This window comes from Borostomias antarcticus (assembly GCF_949987555.1).
Source record: "Borostomias antarcticus genome assembly, chromosome: 7".
Taxonomy (NCBI): Eukaryota; Metazoa; Chordata; class Actinopteri; order Stomiiformes; family Stomiidae; genus Borostomias; species Borostomias antarcticus.
Window position 1 is genome coordinate 9,786,694 of NC_140240.1, and position 21,076 is coordinate 9,807,769.

General features: G+C 43.7%; 1 protein-coding gene across 1 annotated transcript; it reads right to left on the reverse strand.

The window, feature by feature from the left end:
* Positions 1-2,586: 2,586 nt before the first annotated feature.
* Positions 2,587-7,561, reverse strand: nmur3 (neuromedin U receptor 3; the record flags this gene model as incomplete). Its single annotated transcript, XM_084441321.1, has 2 exons — positions 2,587-3,017; positions 6,715-7,561. 2 exons carry the CDS (start codon positions 7,559-7,561, stop codon positions 2,587-2,589), a joined length of 1,278 nt encoding a protein of 425 aa, XP_084297447.1.
* Between the last annotated feature and the right edge of the window lie 13,515 nt (positions 7,562-21,076).

Genomic DNA, 21,076 nt, shown 5'->3' on the forward strand with positions numbered 1-21,076 from the left:
GACTGCCACCAATTTGGTGGTAATAGCCACCAAGAATATGTCCATTGCCAGTAAAAAATAATAATTGGTGGCAATGCTGCCACTTGACTTTCATTTCATATTTTTATTTTCTCAAAAGAGTATCAAATCAGACATCAGAGCATCTCTCCGCTAACACTGTGTCCTAATGGTGCGTTCGTTTGTGGTCGGAGCTGGCAAGTCGCAAGTGGCAAAATACCTACCTCCGACCTGTGTGCATTCGAGCTATATACCATTATATCACAGTTACCTAGTTATATCTAGTGCATTCGAGCAACTGGGGGCTGAGAAACATATCCGAATTTGCGACGAGGAAGTGCGAGTTCATGCGGCGTTTTATTTAATAATTCCTAGTAGCAAGTCGCAATTTGCCACCTCCCAGTTATAAACGAACTCACCATTACTGCTTGCGACGCAAGCAACAGAACACAACATCACATGCTTGCTGTCCTAACTGAAACTGTTACATTTCCTGTTCTGTTACGTCATTTGTCTATATTCACAACTGAAGACAGTTAAAGAATGAACGCCTGTCAACGCGAGCGACAGGAGGAAAATAAGAACAGGGCGAGCGTCAAAAGGGCAGTTAAAACATTGCGCTGCGTCGCTCGCATCCAGTTAGGACATAACAATAGAAAACAAAGCAATGGAACGCATTTTGTCGCTGACGCTCGCTCGCGTCACGTGTAGTAAGAACACAGTGTAAGACACTGTGGAGGACCTTATCAGAATCAGCATTGAGGGGCCTAGTGTGGAGGAGCCTGATGCGATGTAAAGTGTGAACACCTTATAGGGGCTCGCCATCTGCAGACCCTGGGCGCTCTGGGGATCTATTGTAAAGGGGACAGAGCATTGGATGTTTTGTTGAAGTTATTTGATTTTTATATTGATCAAATGTTAATAGGAAATACATTTTCAGAACAAAAAAAGAAACTGCAGACATACAAGTACAGTCTAGAAATCAAAATAACTAAAAGGGCCCTCGGCGAGTGCAGACCTCCATCCATGATTAATGTTGTCAGCATGTGCAGTGACATTAGGGTACCGATACCTTGAAGACACATATTTAAATTAAATAAAAAAGTTTGAGCTGCTAGGTTTGACACAGCTGAGTTCAGCCACATGGTGCTCTTCAGCTGTGCTCTCTGATGTATCTCAGCTACCTGATGTATGTGTAAAGATGTGCATGTACAAATACATAGATACATACACTAAATATTCACACACGTATATCCACATAGAGGCACATCCATTCCACACAGACACACACACACCTCCTCACCAGGCAAGTGTAAATATAACTATGCGATTAGTATGCTAATAAACATTCATTGTTGCACCTTATTACCATTTTACTTTTTTAGGTAACTTTTTTTTCTGCCACAAAATTATGTGGTACTGCCACTAACTGAAAAACGTAGGCCCTGTCCACACGAACACAGGCATTTTTGAAACTGGGCACTTTTCTACACAGTTTGGCTTTCTGTCCGCACTCAAACAGCATTCTAGGTCACTGAAATCGGACATTTTTAAAAACTCCACTTTCAGAGGTAGAAAAACAGAGTTTTGGGCTTGTTTTTACATAGCCTGTTTACACAAAATACCGTAATGAGAACCATGTGGACTTACCAAAATGCTGTTCCGTTGTGTTTTCTTCTGGCGAATAAAGGGCTAAAAATCTAAGTTGGAGTGAAGCAGAAGCCTGAAATTTTGACAGCAAGCAACCTATTTGATGTGCGTGTTACAGCCTCATTATCATGGCGCCATCGAATAGATTGAGCCAGTGACAGCCCTGGCAGTGTGTTTTTCCTTTTTTTTTTAAGAATGAAGGAGGAAAAACCCCAGTTTCAAAAACACCTGTGTACATGTTGACAAGGCCTTAGAGGCAGCACTTCCAATATCTTACATTGTTTCTACCCACTTTTAGTAATAAAATCTGTCTTCAGTCTCAAGTTCAGCACAGCGTTTAAAGACTCGTGAGTCTTTAGAGTCGGCTACAAGCATTTTCAGCTGAAATTGATCAAATTAATTATGGTCCTGTTATAGGCTATTTGTGTGTCACAGCCATTCCAATGAGCCAGCATGCACACTATCAGGGCCCTGGCCCACTTAAATCCTAAATGGAATAGGTCCATAATTAATGTTCTTAATTACACCTGTGTTTCCCCTGCTTTGACACATCAAAATGGCGACGTAGGCAGTGAAGCACCTTTCATTGCTTTCAAGAGCAACATTCCCTGGCTAACAGCAATTGTTGACACCGTGCACATTAAAACACAATGCTAGATGGCCACAGTGGAGCTTGGGAGTTAGAGAACTCTTTCGCACTATCCATGGTTCAGATTTCTCTTTCTCTTTGACCTCTAATTTCCCAATACCCTTAAGTGAACTCTCAAACATTCTAAGCGAAAGCTTAAAGTATTAGTTATTGCAGTCAGCACATCTTTAGGTCTCAAACAGGTTTGATCATCACTCAAGTGTGAACCCAGACTCTGTTACATGTTCGCTACACCGTCCTCTCGTTATCGTCCCGTCACACACATTATATAGTCGCCTGTGTGATTCAGTTTAAAAGGCAGAGGCACTGCAGTCGGGCTCTTTGCATATGCAAGTGAGTGCTGTGATGTCTATGCTCATGCTCACACTTGGAGACAGCAGAGGGATCAGGGGGTTCGAGGCCTTGGCCCGGGGCCTGGGGATCGGGCCAGCTGGGCCCAGCAGGACCTTAGGGAAGTGCGGGGACTGCTTTGCGTGGGCGGCGCTGCCGTCTTCGGCATTGGCACACACAAGCTCGCGGAAGCACTCCCGGAAGCGGGTGGAGAGGAGGTTGTAGATGATGGGGTTGACGGCGGAGCCGAGATAGAGGAGGACGCCAGCGAGGATGTGAACACACTCGTAGACGGCGTGCAGGGAGTCCGTCCACTCGCTGATGGCGCTCCACATGAGCCTCTCGATGTGGAAGGGCGCCCAGCAGAGGCCGAACACCACCACGACCACAGCTGCAGAGTGAGGGGAGAGGGAGGGAGAGATGGAGGTCGAGAGGGTGAGTTAGAGAGAGAGAAGGGGGGTGAAATCAGGAATCAAGGAAAATAGGGTAGAAAATGGGAAATTGTCCATGTGGGAAGAGTAATACATCTTGAAATTAGAGTCTATTATTCTCCTGTCCTAAAAGACACAAATACAATCACACGAGTCTCACGGGATGAAGGATGAAAGAAAATGCCGGCTCACAATTCTCCAACCAACACATACGTAATCTATTACTTCTAAGAGCTGGTGAGAGGAATTCAAGAAGGGATGCTATTAAATCACTACAGTATGACAAAATTGAGAGAACCCCATGCGTTAGAAAACCAGGGAACCTGCAGCCTGCTCTGGGATCCACTCCTCCAAATACAAATTGGCTGTTAAAAAGGATGGGAGATGTTTACACATAGCCTTTATATTACATTTGGGACTTGGGCCATGTCTTGGCATTAATGTAGCAGCTTAAATGTCAACTAGTTTCGACATACTGCCAAGCACGTTTCCTGAAGGGGGGTCCAATCGGTGTTGCCACGTTGATCCTAATGGTCACACAATGATTAATCAACAGGCTCTGAGCTAAAAAAAAATTCCACTGAGCTGAGGATGTTTTGTTTCACAATGAGCATTTTAATATGAAAAATAAAGTGAGGTGAATTAACATATTGTAATGTATCACACTATTTAAGGGGAGACACTACAGTTAGGATAGGACTAGGATTTTTTTTTTCCTTTTAAGATATCCTCATGAATTTTTACCAGTTTAATCTTCACATCGAGAAATATTATTGTATTACACTTTCTCTCTCAAAAAATTTTTAGGTATGCAAATTAGGCAATAACTCATTAAATATGCATACATTTGTAAACATTTCAGTACCTACTATCTTAACAATGGATAAAGTCAGGCTTGAAGTTTTACTTTTGTTTTGACAAAATACTAAAAACTTAAATATTTACAGCTGGGTTTGTGAATACAAGCTTATTTTCAAAAGATATTGAAAAAAGACTGCATACACCCATTAAATATACTTTTTTGGCATATTTTTAGACAGGAAATGCAACCTAAAATGAAAAGACAACAAGATATTCACAAGTCCAGCTGTAAATATTTGCAGAATACATCTGAGAATCAGTATGTAAAGTTTAGTGAATGCACCTGCCCTGGAAGTTGAGAGAGCAGGTAGCAAGTGACGTCAGGTACTGAAAATGTACCTAAAATTTCCCCCTACTAAGCCATCTCACATCAGTGTGTAGCAACAACTCAGAATGGTCGCAGTCGGCCTTCTCCAGATGCGAACGGAACAGTCGTCTTTGAAGAGATCTGGCTCGAATAGAACAGGCGATCTTCATCGCTACATCCATTATTTCTTTCATGTTAAGCATTTTTGCGCATAATGCTTGTTGGTTATGCAGTGATAATTGAGGAAGTCAGGGAAAGCATCGTCCTCCCTGCACTTGGCAATAAATCCATTTGAGCGGCCAACCATTGCAGGCGCACCGTCCGTGGTGATTGACACCAATTTGCACAGAGGGAGCTGGGTCTTCTCGATTAAGTTTTTGAAAGACTGAAAAATGTCCTCTCCCCGCGTGTGTTCTTTCAGGGGCAGGATTGTTAACAGCTCCTCTTTTGCAGTCATATCTGTAAACACCATCCGAATGAAAATGCACAACTGGGCTGTATCACTTACGTCTGTAGACTCGTCCAATTGCAGTGAGAAACAATCGCAGTCTGCAATGTCCTTCTGAAGCTGCTGTGTCAAATCCTCGGCCATGACTTCACAGCGCCGTGTAACTGTACTTCTTGATAGCTGGAGAGCTTTGATTGAAGTTAATAATTCCTGTTTGTTTTTAAAGTCCCGAAACAACGAGTCAGCTGCTTCGACGAATGCCTCTTTTATCATCTCTCCATCTTGGAAGGACTTCTTGTGCTTAATGATGGCGTGACTCACCCTGAACGATGCTTTGGTGGCTGCCTTCGCTTTTGAAGTCACCTTTGTGAACAATGCCTGCTGTCCGGACAACTGTGATTTCAGTTCCCTCACCTTTCTCTTTCTCAGCTCGCTTTTTGGAGGGAAGTCAGTGTCGTACGTTCTGTGAACGGTCCGAAAGTGCCGCTCCACATTTCCCTTCTTCGAAATGGCGATAGCAGATTTGCAGATTAGACAAACGCACTTTGTAATGGAATTTAACTGATCTAGTCAAAAAAGGATTTACCAAGATTCGCTCAAAAGGTTAAGTCTGGTTTATTGTGAAAACATACGAGCGCAAGGACTTCCTGAACAACGCAACAGAGTGGTTTATTCAGCGAAGTGCCGGCTCTGGGTTTTGCTGTGCCTTATATGCAATCAAAACACAGGTACGGTGCTTCCAGGATGTGATTGGCTACTCCATTGTACGTCATATGAAATGGCAGGCGTGGCCAAGAGTACAGACATGTGACATGAGAAAAAGGCGGCAATTGGGGACAAAGGATGACAAAGGATGGTTATTCTGTTGTAGACAGATACAAAATGGCCTCCAGGAGGCCATACACTTTGAATGTTCGCACAGCTATGTGAATATTTGGGGGAGGTGATGAATTACAAAAGGAGAGAGAGAACAAAGGTTTAAGGTGTTTGGATGTAAATTCCTCAACAACTTTGAATATGACATTGTGAAAAAAAAGTCCTCCTCCCATTCTGTATGAAAGTTGTACGTTTTTGGTTTCTTACTTGGTCCAGCTTCCCCACTCATTTTTATACCCTTTCTTTAGTATAATAGTAAAATTTGAAGGCTAACTAGGTAGGCTAATCAGCTCGCCGGAGATTTGCAACTGGCGCGCATGCGTGGTGAACCGTGTGTTTGAAAAGATGAGATCTCAGACTGGCATACCTGTACGTCAATCAAGTGGCAAATACCATAGTGAGGATGGATGATAGGCTAACTTTTTTGGGGGGGGGCGGGGGGTGTTTTTTTTTTTTTTTCAATGCCATGCGATCTACCCACACTACCTTTGCGATCGACCGGTCGATCGCGATCAATGTATTGGGCACCCCTGGCTTAGACACTTACATTGTACGAATCAGCACAGTTGTGTGAACATTTTGTTATATATTATGTGTGTGAGCGTTCAAAACTGTAGGAGTGCCAGCAGTTTACAAAATGTGTGAATATTTTCAAAGCAACTGCGGCCACCACTCTAAAAACAAAGTTTCTGAACATTCCAAAAGCAGTTTCAAGCAGTTTCAATGGGACAAAAAAAAGTTTTAAAAGTTAAATTTCTAAAAAGCGATAAAAAATATCAGAAATCTGAATACATACGTTAAAGAGCTAAACATCGTGAACATTTTAAAGTTTGAATGACGTTTCTAGCACAAAGTATGAAGAAGTTATAAAGGAGACAAAAAATGGGGAGAATAATAATAAAGAAAGAAATAGTAGGAATATCACAAGTTGGGCTAGCTTCTGCAAGCTAGTCCACCTAATAGTAAAGAAAGAAATAGGGGGAATATCACAAGTTGGGCTAGCTTCTACAAGCTAGCCCACCTAATTAATTAAATAATTAAAAACATACATTTCCAAATGGGGAAACTAACCACCAGAAAATAACAAAAGATCATGTTTATGACTGAAAATGTTGTTGCATGGTAAACCAATGGAAGACAAGGAAGAGAGGAGAACCAAACTCACAGAGCATCTTGGTGACCTGCCTCCTCCGGCCACTCTCCACGTGGATCCTCCAGCGGGTGTTGCAGTTCTTCCCCAGCGTCCCCTGCTCCTGCTGCCGCTCCCTGCCCAGCCGGACACCCATGACCAGGTAGAGCACGCTGATCACAGTCATGGGGACGAAGTAGAAGCACACCATGCTGATCTGGATCACCAGGTTGTATATCCACTGGGGCTTCAACAGGGTGCAAATGGCGGACTCCGCCACCTTCTCCGGCAGGTACAGGTAGTAGATGCCATGCAGCGAGGTGTTGGGGATGGCGCAGAGTGTGGCCGCCGCCCACACGGTGGTAATGACGCGCTTGGCGTGCCGGTTGGTGGAAAGGTAGCGTGTCTTGAGTGGGTGCACCACGGCCAGGTAGCGCTCCACGCTCAGCGCCGTCACGTTGAGTATGGAGGCGAAGCACACCATCTCGAACAGGAAGATCTTGAAGTAGCAACCGCCCTCGCCGAAGGGGAAGGGGTAGTTCTGCCACAGGTCGTAGATTTCCAGGGGCATGCCGAAGAGAAGCACCAGGAGGTCAGAGACCGCCAGGCTGAGCAGGTACAGGTTGGTGGGGGTGCGCATCTTCTTGTGCTTGGCTATCACCGTGCAGGTCAGCAGGTTGCCGGCCAGCCCAGTCAGGAAGATGAGCAGGTACACCAGCGTGATGGAGAGGTAGAACGGGGATCGCTTCGGCCCCAGGATGTCCAGCAGGACGTCATCCACGGACTGGACCCCAGTGGCGTTGCCCGTGGTGACGTTGCGGGACGTCATCTGAAGTTCTGAGAGGTTCGAGAGAGACTCGTTTGCCGGGCAGCTTGTCTCCATGTCACAGAAGAGAGGCGTGTCAGTGGGAGAGAGAGATGTCAATATGTCTTCTACCTATGTCATTCTGGAGACCTAGAGATATCAAAATGATATGACATCAGTCTGAATATCACATACGTATCTTGACCCAAAAATGTGGACTGGGTTGCCGGGTAAGGTAAGGGGTACTGTAGATGATTTGTTGATAGGACTGGTTGCTAGGCGAGGAAAGGGTTACTGTAGATGCTTTGTTGATAGCACTGGACCAATTGAGTTAAGGGTTATGGGAGATGATTTGTAGATAGGATGTGGTTGATTCAAATGCAGTCAGTGTGAAATGAATGATAATTATTACTAATATGTTGCAAATCAAATTAACTTTCATGGCTGGAGACAGTTAGCCTACAGTATGAGGATTTCTAATTATCATACTTCCGAGGACAGAGCAAAATCAATTCCTCAAAGCTCTTAAACTAATAAGGCTAACATCAGCTGATAGGCGCAATCTGTTATATCTGTTAATCTGAATATCTGACATCAAACTAGCAAGCCGCTGCCAGAGTAAAAATCCACTAAAGCACAGCTGATGGCTTCACTCCAGAAAACCTTTGACCTCACACACTAGGGCAAAAACATATTTTGTGACACTGTGTGTCTGTCTCCTAATAATGGTACATATGATGATTCATCAATGGGCTCTAGACCGGAAACCAAGCACTGAAGAGTGAACAAACACCAGTGACACCAGTTAGATAATTTAGGCAAAAAATCTGAAGGATCATCGGCATCGCCCAAAAAAAACTAAAAAACATATTTTGTGACACTATGTGTGTGTGTCTCCTAATAAGACTGCTCAGTATAAGCCATGTCCAGCTCCCTTTGCAAACCTTAAGAGTAATTATTCTGTCCTGAGAGAAATCAACTGCTGTCACCTGTCAGTCACCCGCTATTGAGCCATGCTCTGCAGTTGACAACATAGAGAACTGATTACGATCATCAATTTATATGAATTTACTTTCTTAATCTTAAATCTTAATTTGTTTCTTAATCTTCTTTGGCATCCCTGGAATGTGGCTGATTTAAGAGTGAAATTTCCCCTCAGGGATTAATAAAAGTACCTACCTACCTACCTCTCTACCTATGAATACATGACCTTTGTGAAATTTAAGGTACATGAGAAAACAGAAATCTCACTTATTAGTGTGTAAAAAACATGCATTATGCAAATTATTCTTATTTTGTACCATGCAGTAATGTGTTCTCTGGACCAGGCTGTGATTGCTCATAACAATTAAATTAAATATGCAGCATCAAGTGGGAATACATGTCTGCCTTTTTAAGTAGGAATACATTTAATTAATTCAGAAAAAAAGCTAATTACTCATCATTGTGATCATCAAATTCCTCAGATAAGTGAATTAGGCATATTACTTAATTCATATATTACTTCACATACATTGCTGAAAATTAAAGTTTTAGAGGGCAATAGCCTGTAACTATGAGATGAAGATTACATACATACAGCAATTGAAAATATCAAAAGCAGACCTCTAGGTGCATCTCACCATGTTATAAATGTTGTACATACAGTACACTGTATGACTGGATGAGAAGAAGAGTAACTGAAGGTCTAGGCTAGGGTACTCACCTTATACAAGTTCAGATCTTTTCATTAAAAAGAAAAACGTTGTTAATCATCCAAAGGTCAAAACATGCCTTTTGCTAAAGTCGTTGAAAATAGATTATAGGAGTTGATGAGCAGACATGAAGCTGCACCTGGAAAGATGAACGCGTCGAAGCTTGTGATGTGCACGCCGCTGTATAGCGTGTCTATCTGCAGTGGAGTGCACTCAGAGCGCTCAGAGAGAGAGGGAGAGATGGGGTTGTGTCTTTCTCATTTATTTATTTATTTGGTTATGTCATATATTGTCCTTATGTTTGTGGTGATGTTTTGTGTGGTAAGCAAAAAGTGGCAAGGCATGTACATGTAACATGTATTTTGTACTCTCTATCTATTGGACTCTTTTTCCCATATACTATTGTTCCCATCACAAGTGTGCACTTGAGATGGGAGCAGAAGGTTATGGGAAAAGGTCAAATAGGTCTAGTTAGACATTTCATCATCACTTTTGAGACTTCCAGTGAATGTTTGTTGGACAGCACACATAACCAGGCCAGGTCCAGCCTGGCTTATGTGTGATGGCTGGCTTGTTTCTGTGCGGGACTGGTAGGACGGTAATGTTTGATAAATAAAGATGGGTCTTGTCACCTGGACACATCAGTTCCAATGCTTCCAATGCTAATCCAGCACAATAAGAGCAGGATAGCCAGTTAGCTCATGGGCTCACAACAACTAGCAGCAGCTTCCATAACATTAATGGTAGCGGTCAGTGGCTAAAGCAGTTACACTGATGATAACATAAAGTCATCCCCACCAGGAACCCCGGTCTCCTGGGTGGGAGTCCAAAAAGAGTCAGATTTCAAAACCAAAGCGGGGGATCGGAGACCGCCCTTCTTCCTCCCTTGTTCCTCTCTCCTGTCCCCTTCCTTCTCCTCTCTTGCGCTCCTCTCAACAACCTCTCTCTCTTCTCTCTCACCTGTGTCTCCACTCTGTGCCTGTGACACAGTCCTGTCCTCTTCTACCACAATCCCTGCCTCTGCCTAAAAAAAACAATTAACTGAATAGTAGGCCTATAAAGATAACCTAATTTATCTCATATAAGGCTGGTAAAGTCATAGACCCCGTTTACACCTTGCATTAAAATGAGTTTTTGGTGATCAGATTGCAATCTGATCGTGCTAAACCACATGAAAGTACAGGTGTAAATGCGCCCAAAACATTTTGAGGACGGATTGCGATCCGATCGGTCAAACCACCTCCGGAGGTGGTCGGGACGCATGTCGACCACATTTAATAAAAGTGTAAACGGGAATGCGTTTTTAATCCACATATCAACAACGTGGGCGGATATACGTGGAAGTATACGTTTGGAGTGGGAAAGTGATGTGTCCTGATCTCAGGCTAGCTATTATAAGACCAAAACGGCGGGGTCATCAGAGAATTTCACGAAGTAAATGTGCATCACCTGATGTCCCATTAATATCTAAGCCAAACACAACTATGCTTGAACTTTTCCACTTGCCAGCTTGTACTTCTCATTATTATATTTGGGGGAGTTGCTTGTGCACTGGATGGATTCTTTATTGGGAATTAGCCGTTGGATTGTATTCTGACATAACGTAGGCTACTGTTAAGGATCACAGCCGACTGATGCACTTTCCCTTCCCTTCCCGCGACGGAGGGTTATCAGCCGTCTCATCGCTGACCATCATGATGCAGTTTTAGCCAAGTTAATATTATGGAAGCTGATGTTGTGATAGCAAGAAAGCATTAAAATGGATCCTGGTGAAGGTTGGAGTCCAGACGAGTCTACTCTCAATTTGGTCGGACGAAAATATTCAAGCACAATCAGGATGTGACGTTCGATTGTCAGCTGGACAGAGTCGATCGGATCTCGAACGGATCGGGTTGAAGATACTCGAAACGCATATTAATGCCAGGTGTAAATGTAATCAGGCTAAATCATTATCTAGATACAATCTCGATACAAGAGGCATTTTAATGCAAGGTGTAAACGGGGTCATAGAGCTTAAAATGTCATTAATTACATGTAACTGGACGGGATCACTTAATAAATCATATGGTTTATAGACATATTTTAATCAGATGTATTGTAGGTTACCATTATAACAGCAGCTGTAGATTTTGTTAAAAAGGTAAGCTAGTCTATAAACATGCCTAAATAATGCTTTTTCTGTTATTTTGATTGGCACTTTTTAGGTGGCTGGAGGAACATTAACGCAAGCTAGTGTTAGTTCAGCCAGCCAAAAAGACGGTCGCACAATCCATCAGGCAGCGCTGCGCCTGACTCGCAGAACCTGAAGCTGAAGTTGCAGAACCTACTCGCGCTTGTGGTGTATGTCTCCTTGACAACGCTCGCTTGAATGGCTGACTGACTGACAGACAGCAGCGCGTAGCTCAAATGGAGCAGGCTCCGCTTCGGCTCAAACTGTAATTTTAGATAACGTTACGTAACGTTAGCAACACAAGGCCAATTTATCATATTCATTTTTACTTGTCCGATCAGACAACTGCATGAGGCATTCCTCTTGCCTGAACAGAGTTTACTGGTCCCTGGCTGGGAAGCAGGCAAAACTGTTAGCCTACGGGTAGCTTGCCTTGTTCCTTAATCCCCCAAATGTGAATCATGTGTAGCCGGCAATAACCTAGCCTACCTGACTGGTCTCATCATTCTCCTCTCCCTTCCTCTTCAAAAATCGTCATATGTCCATCTGGAAAATTGTATTGATATATTAGGTTATAGGATCCGCTAGTGATTCCCTAGTAATCAGGGAATTATAAAACCAAAGGCTTTACCAACGTGCTTGAGATGGGCAGGAGCTGTCGGCACGTGTAACTAGCTATAACGGCACTTAGATTACTAACATAAATGTATTTTAGCTTGCATGGCATTTTGAGGAGTACAGCTATAGGTACCAGCACCAGTGTTTGGCCCAATTCAAACACTGGTTAACACTATTGTAATATTTGAGCGTCAATAGCCTACCTATCTTTCGTTGTAACCTCATGCCGCTCACTGAAGAAAAAATCCCTTCACGCGCCAAGTCTTCCGATCACCTCAGAAAGGAGCAGCATGGAGCGGCATAGCCCTTTTCAGTCCTGTAGTCGCATGCTTGTCATTCGTTGTCACACTGCCCAATCAGTGGACGCAATTTAATCTGATTCCGAGAGATTCTCTCGGAACCAATCAGATTCGATCCAGACTATTTTGCAAGAGCACCGTCGCTGCGTCGGGGCTGGTTCGCCCAAGATGACTGTGATTGGTTTAAAGAAATACTGCGTCCCCCGTCCAGAATTGCAGAATGGTAATATGTCCAGCCAGACCTGTCTCCAGCGCTGCCACAGCGTAAACGAAGTGTGGAGATAGGTCTGGCTATGCGAGACTAGTTTCTGCCTGAGAGACTAATTGCCCTGGTGACTGCCCTTAGGGAGTGGCCTACTCTCTTGGCAGACAATTAGCAATCAGCAGCAACATGCCTTAAACACTGCTTTTCTTAACGGCGACAGCACCATCCGGCGTGCGACGGAAGGCTAGGGCGACCAAAGGCACCGGGCAACTTATTCAAGAGCAACTTTGTCAAGAAAGACTGTCAGGAATGTAGTACGTCTACATTTACTTCTGTACCTGTTTTGTTATCACTATGTGTTTGCATCCTATTCCTGTTGTGTCCCCTCACCGGGGATCACGCAGACATTGGGTCACCCCCAGACTCCGTAACCCCTCTAACCTCATCTATCCTACTGTGTCAACTCATAGAGAGAAAGTGGTGACAGGGGGACTTTAGAATTGCCAGTCGGCGGTGCCCAAAGAGTTTATCTCAGGCTATGCATCCTTGCTCTCCCTCAACTTTCTTGCTCTCACCGAGACATGGGTCTCACCAGGGAACACTGCCACACCAGCGAGGTGGTGGTAATGGCCTGTTTATTTCCCCAAAATGGGAATACTCTCTCTTCTCTATTCCACAGTTTTCCCCGCCCTCTTTTGAATTCCATGTTGTCTCTGGCACGTATCCAATCAAGCTCACCATTGCTGTTGCGTAACGCCCACCAGGCCCACTTGGTGAGTTCCTGGAGGAGCTTGATACACTAGTTTTGCACTTCCCTGATCATGGGTCCACACTCATCCTTCTCGGCAACTTCAACATCCAGAGTGAGAAATTGGAACCTCTTCTCTCTTTCCTCTCCTCCTTCAATCTTCATCTCTCTTCTTCTCCTCCTACTCACAAAGCTGGCAACCAGCTGGATCTCATCTTCACTAGACACTGTTCCACCACTAACCTCTCTGTCACTCCCCTCCATCTCTCTGACCACTATTTCATGTCCTACTCCCTCTCCCTCTCCTCTTCCCCCGTAATTCCTCCTCCTACCCACATGGTTACTACCCGTAACCACCTCCACTCGCTCTCCCCTCCTTACCTTTCCTCTGCCGTTACCTCTGCCCTCCCTGCCCGTGAATCCTTCTCTCTCCTACCCTCTGGTACTGCCACAGATCTTCTCCTCTCTACGTTTTCCTTATCTCTGGACAATCTCTGTCCCCTCACCTCCAAGCCAGCACGCCCAACTCCACCTGCCCTATGGCTGTCGGACTCAGTGCGTACTGATAGACAGCCTGAGAATAGCTGAGCGTAAATGGAGAAAAGGCAGACTCCCAGAGGACCTTCTTAATTTCCAATTCCCTTCCTAACCCACCTCATCAACGCATCTCTTGTATCAAGATGCTTTCCCTCCGCTTTCAAGACTGCCAGAGTCATTCCCCCCCCCTGAAGAAACCATCTCTCGACCCCTCTGATGTCTCGACCGCCCTCCTTGCAGTGACGGAGTCACTTCATGCCGCGAGAGTGAAAGTGATATTCCTAGACCTGTCAGCAGCATTTGATACGGTAGACCAACAGGTCCTCCTCCACCCTCGAGGAGAAAGCCGTCACTGGCTCTGCACGCTCCCTGTTTGCATCCTACCTGACGGGCTGCTCCTACCAGGTGACATGGAGAGGGTCGATGTCGGAACCGCATACTCTGACTTCAGGGGTTCCACAAGGGTGTGTCCTGAGTCCTCTACTTTTTTCCCTCTACACTACATCTCTGGGTTCTGTCATTCGCTCGCATGGCTTCTCCTATCACTGCTAAGCCGATGACACCAACTGGCCCTGTCATTTCCCCCTTCTGATACACAAGTGGAGACACGCATAACTGGGTGCTTGGCTGACATCTCGGAGTGGATGACAACACATCATCTCAAACTCAATCTGGACAAGACTGAGCTGCTGTTCCTCCCGGGGAAGGGCTGCCCGTACCGGGACCTGGCCATCACTTTTGAAAATACAGTGGTGAGGCCGACTCAGACTGCGAGGAATCTGGGTGTGACCCTGGATGATAAACTGCTGTTCTCAGCACATTCTCCATTCCCTACACTGGCTCCCTGTAGCAGCTCGCATCCAGTTTAAAACTCTGGCGCTAACCTACAGGGCAATGAAAGGATCGGCCCCCTCCTACCTCCAGGCCATGGTCAAACCCTACACCCCCTCACGACTACTACGCTCTGCTACCTCGGGGCGACTGGTTGCCCCGTCACTCCGAGGCCCCTGCGGTCGATCGACACGGTCACGGCTCTTCTCTGTCCTGGCCCCACAGTGGTGGAATGAACTGCCCACGGAGTCGCTGCCCATCTTTCGGCGCAGGCTCAAAATCTCTTCAAGAAGTACTACAACAATCCTCCCTCCTAAGCACTTATTGTATTTTATTGTATTGTATTGTATTGCACTGTACTTTAGATTGCTATTCTTGCACTTTGCCTTCAGCACTAGATTATGGTCTTAGTCACTTGTATTGGAAAGAAGATGCACTTGTGAGTTCTGGCAAGTGGTAGTACATTGGCTTTTCTTACGTTAAATGCAATTATTGTTAGTCGCTTTGGATAAAAGTGTGCTAAATGACTGTAATGTAATGTAATGTAATATCACATCCGTCACACGCTCCTGCAGTTTCATGCTCTACAACATCAGGAGGATTCACCCTTTCCTCATTGATGAAACAGTGCAGGTGTTCATCCAGGCCCTGGTCATCTCTGACCTGGACTAATTGCAACTCCCTCCATGCTTGGGCCCCGGCGTCAGCCATTAAACCCCTGGATCTTGTCCAGAAAGCTGCTGCTCGTCTGGTGTTCAACCACCCCAAGTTCTCCCACAACAGCCCTGCGGAGTTTGCTGTATGGGTCACACATGTAATCACTGATATTTCATAAATAGATAGATACTTTATTAATTATTATCTCAGAGGGGAAAGCATGTTTTTCTTGTACCTCATCCCATTGCTAAGGGTTAGCTGATTAGTGTAGACTTTTAAGAAAGGGGTGTTGTTTCAAGTAACCTATTGTTTCATTCATTCATTTTATTTATGGCATCTAAGAAAAATGTAACAATGCATGGCAACAGCCTTCATAATGAATTTGTAATTATTTGTACAGGCACGGGCACACGCAGAACCACCCTGGGCGCCGATGGGCATGCATACTGTAGCACAGAAGCAGCCAGTGTACTCCTATAATGGAAGGGGGGACTTAACTGTAATGGACGGGGAGACGTAACTATGTCATGGCCAGTGCATTTTAAACAGGCTCTTTGCACTAATTTCGAATTAGCGTGAGGTCTCATTTTTAAGAGCGCTGTGTTATTATTGCCTTGTCAGTTATTAATTTCTTAGCACCAAAAGCACTTTTTGATAAATTGAGTGAATATTTTCTTTGGCTGAAAATTATACAGCTTGTGGCTATTTTTCCCCCCAGATGAGACTAGACCAGACCAGTCAGAAAACCTTCTGTTGTTAGCTGTTCCAAACAGACCATCACTGGAGGCTCTTCATAATTAAAGGGCATATGGCAGGTTGGAGACCCCTGTGAGTCAATGTGTAGGAAAATGATCATGAAAATGATCAATGTGTAGGAAATTTTCATTAAAAATTATATATAATATACACTACAGTGACTTCTGGGGTTGTTTTGTTACTACCGCATCTAAAAAATCCCCAAACTGGAAGTGACGTAGCAGTGGGGAGTCCGGTCAAGTTTGGCAACAGTTGAACAGCAAAACAATGGCTAGTTTTGAGACTGAAGAGGTTGTAAATGTTTATGCAGACACATATGATGGACGGAGGTCTTGACTCCAGCAAGTGACTTAGAAACCAGTTGATGACGCTACAACGACGTGATCAAAGTGTTTAATATTTATTGAAGTATACTAATCAATTATCAAGATAATATGAAAATACACAATTGAATAATAGATGGGAACACAAATGTGGCAGGATGGAAACAAAGCAGAAGGGAAATGAATGATATCATAAGATTGCAGCCTGTCCTAAAGCTCAAAATAGCATAGCACCACAGACCACATGAAACGAGAGCATTTGTGCATATGATCTTACGGTTTGTGTGACACGCTGGCTCGCGCAGCTGTGCAGCTCTTGTTGGAGTTTCGTTGACCCACGTGACCAGAGTTGTTGGGTTGGGTGCAGGGCGTCGCACGCCGGCTCTTGCGTCGATTCAGCTTCGCGGTTAGGCTTTTTGGCGAACGTTGGGAGTCACAGAGACTCAGAGTTCAGGCGGTCAGAGTCTTTAGAGTGGAATGTTAAGAGAGAGAGAGAGTGTGAAGCGGACCAGGCCTGTCATAAATTGTCACACTCCAGTCCTTCGTTAAAGGGGGGCGACTCCTTCTCTTTGATGTTATGATCAGGACGCCATTCTGTTGACCCTAAACAGAATGCAGAAACAGAACAGCACCCTAAAACAAAGGTGGTTAGAGCAGTTTCACACTTAATGGTGGAATGTCTTATCAGTTTGGTCCGTCCTGCTCTGCCTCACTGGAGACCGTAGGCTGTGTAAGGTCTGTTTTTTTTTACGGCGCATGGCCTCTCCGCTACAGTGTCACATTAAATTGTGTCATATTAAATGTTTACCAACAGATGGCATGGTAACTCATGGTATCCTTCTCTTAGACTGGCCACCAGCAGCACTGAGAACTGTCTCCAGCCTTGGTTCACTCACAGAGGGCAGTAGTGGTGGATGTCTGTCAGTATGGTGAAGTACGGAGCATCAAACCGCTCAAATTAGTTTATTAGAATAGAAGAATATTATAGAGTTTATTCTCGCCTTATATGTATAACCAGTACAGGTGCAGGTACATTGGAATTCTTGTAATCACTTAATCAGTCCCTCATTCCAGTTGCAGGTACGCAGCTAGACATTTAAAGGTTCCCAAATTGGCAAAAAAAAAAACTGCCAAATAAAAATTTCACCTAGGGCTCCAAAAGGGGAACAGCCCTGGGTATACATGTACCAGCACTGTGCACTCAAAAAATAAGGTCTATAGAGTGCCTAAGTAGAAGCAGGAAGAGCTGTCCCATGGGACCTTATTTCAGAAAAAATGTGTACACTAGTCAACAGCAATAAACCTATTTCTGGATCCCGTTTGAATTGTGCCATGACCATACACATATGATGTTTCTCAATTTAAAAGATAGTTTAAAACAAGTTTTAAATTATTAAAAGAGGTGAAAATCACTATTAGTCTGGCCATGTTGAGTGCTGCAGGAACGCAAAAGGAGAGTTAGTCAGTTCTGTAAGAACTGTCACCGATTTGTGATCGGTTTTGGTGAGTGTTAAACGAGTGTAATTTCAGCTGGCTATTAGTTAACTTACAAGTTAACAGAGATGAGTAAGATGTATGTTTTAAATTGAAAAACATATGTGACGGTCATAGCACAATTCAAACAGGATCAAGAAATTATTTATCTCTGGCCGTTCACTACTATTCTTTTTTTTTTTTACTAGACCCATTTGTAACTATAGAAGTGAACCTCTGAAAAAAGGTTAGAATCATTTTCACCTCTGTAATGTAATGTTTGGAACCACTGATGGTTATTTATGACCTGAATTAGAGATTAGAGACGCATGTCACACTGTGTGAAACAGTGTACTGCAGGCCTCTGGTCCAGAGCATTCCATGTTGTTCTCTGTTCTGATATTCTATCCTGTCTCTCTTTTCTGTGTCCATGTCTGCCCTCATGCACAACCAATAACTGCTAGTTTAGTTTACACGGACAAAGTTAAAAGTTGAATTTATGTCTGCAGTTCTCAGGTTCAACCAGAGCATCACAGTGGTAGCAGAGCCAGCAGATGGACCGGGTCCCGCGTGTCCCCATTCTCATGGCAGACATGCACAGTGCAGTGTGTTGGTGATTATGATGTGAGGAGGAGACAGGTATGAGGGGTGGAAGTAACAACAATTAAGAAATAAATATGTGGTCGATTAAAATGCAATCGAATTAAATGTGTGAATGATTAAAATGCAATCAAATTAAATTATTAATTAAATTAATAATTAAATTATTCATTAAATTAATCGTTAAACTGCACTTTTATCATTAGAGTGCGCTTTTATCATTAAGAGTGTGCTTTTATCATTAGAGTGTGCTTTTATCATTAAACTGCACTTTTATCATTAGCGTGTGCTTTTATCATTAGTGTGCTTTTATCATTAGAGTGCGCGTTTATCGTTACAGTGTGCTTTCACTTTTGTCATTAGACTGTGCTTTTTCCCTTTCCCAACACACACCACTCTAACGATAAAGCTTTTATCATTAGACTGGCGTGTGTTGTATGTGTCAATCAACTGACCACGCCCACAGGTGTACATCCAGGCTATCCCTGTCGATTGGACATGTCTGGTCTCCCGACAAGACAGGCGATTCTAGGGGGTGGCCCAGGTGCCACCCCTGTGATTTTGTCTGTATTTGTGTCATTTCTAATGAATGAGTCAGTGTCATAACTAAATTAAAATTGATTGAAAATATAGTCTGAGAGACTGATCTTTAATCCCCTAAATAGTTGAGCCTCCTACACACCCCTTAACAAAATGTACAAAATGGTTTAGTCCACCACAGAAGCTCACTGACACTGCTTTCTGCAGGAGCAAGCAGTTAGCTAACTTGACTAGAAGGTATTTGAACTTGGCTGTCTCACATATTCGTTTACTCCCCCTCAGAAAGGTAACACGATTTAATGAAAGCTAGCTAGTGTCATCATCGTCTCTCCACTTGCTTGTAAATCTAAAGTCAGCTAGCTAGCGTTATGATAGCTAGCTAGCTAGCTGAAATGCACATTAGCCTTCATGAAAAACATGTTACAAAAAACGAAGGTTTTTCTGATTGCTAGGCTAAATTTAAGGTAATCTGCTGTCCTGTCATGGGAGTGGGACTAGAATTGAACTCAGAGTATGATACTCCATTTTGTCATCAGATTGATAGTGGTAGGTATGCAGCTGCTACTCACTCAAAGGTGGGTGGAGGGGATGAATTGGCTGTTTTTTAATCCAAAATTGGTCATTTGTTTCATCATCCCTGAAATGTGTTATAAAGTGATGTGTGTCATGCAACTATTTACAGTATGAAAATAAATCAGAGCATTCAAATGTAAGACAGCAGCCAGAGCAGCCAGCACTGTTTTTAGTGATGATAAGGATGACAGCCAGAGCCAGCTTGGATGTGTAGCTGGAGTCTCCAGCCTTACACATGGGTAGGCAAAATCCTGCTAGTTCCAGACTTCCCATTGGTAAACATATTTATTTACCTTGATCATGTCTATGAGATTGTGGTTAGTTTAATTTCAGAAAATGGAACAGTTTCATTTTAACATTTGCTTTTGGATGGAGATTGGTTTATGGGGTCATTCGGGCTTGTTCTGCAGCAGCGCCAGGTTCTGCAAAATCTGGTTCCCGTGGTCCCGAAGAAAAGGGGAGGTTACCGACAACAGTGCTGGCAATGGTGACTCTTTACATGCAGGCTGTGCACATCACTGTATGTATCCTAGAACCTACAGGAAGTGGCAGGGAGCAATGCAAGTTTTGTAAATAAAACTGCATTTCGGCACTCTTTGACCTTTTTCAATTAACTGCTGTCTAGTGTAAGACGTATTCAGCTGCTGCAGTATTGTTTATAAACTGGTTGAATTACATGTGATCTGATGATTTTTTTTTCTGAATGTAGCCTAAATATGGAGGCACCATGATAAAATAATAAATTATGGACAGTGGACACTTGATTACATTTGTTTGGTGTCATGATTTTGACATTTCAATCACAAAACATGACAAAGATGGACCATTCCTGTGATGTGTGTGCTGAGGAGGCTGGGGAACCAGTGTGAGTACAAATTATGGTAGGCGCTTATAGTGAAGTTTATTAAAACCGTTTTAATTATTGTGATTCATGTAGTGGGTGGAAATATACAGTTTGTAAAAAAAAGAAAAATATTTAGGCCACTATAGCTTGTAGGTATGACTTGTGCTTTGGGAACGTGTTTTGCTTCTTCACATGCACGCATGCAGAAAAAAACAACTGAATTGCCACTCTGGCATATCTCTGTGCCCCCCCCCCCCCCCCCAGTCAAAAAGGTCTAGAATCGCCACTGTCTGATGGTATTGGGGTGTACTCCAAGCATGGAGGTATAGACTCCAAGGCACTCAGCTATTCCAAAGGCGGAATAGCCGCAATTGACAAACCACTCCAACGTTTCCTGAGAAATGTTTAATGTTTAAACGTGGTCTCTCTACTAAACCACGTCTGTCTGCATGTACGTCAATGGGAAAAACTGGCTTCAGTTAGCTGTAACGTTAGAAGTTCGCTTGTAGCATCAGCTACTAGCTCGACCACCCTTGGATTTATTTGAACTCCGCTAGCTTGTGCATTAACAAGAAAACATTTTAGCCATTCCAAGTTGAAAAGGAGGACGTCGTCGCTTGGGCCGCTGATAGTAAGATCTCGACAGACTCGAAGTTTATGTTTGATTTGATTTTGATTTGATTCACTTTATTTATCCCGAAGGAAATTAAAATGCCACGTAGCTC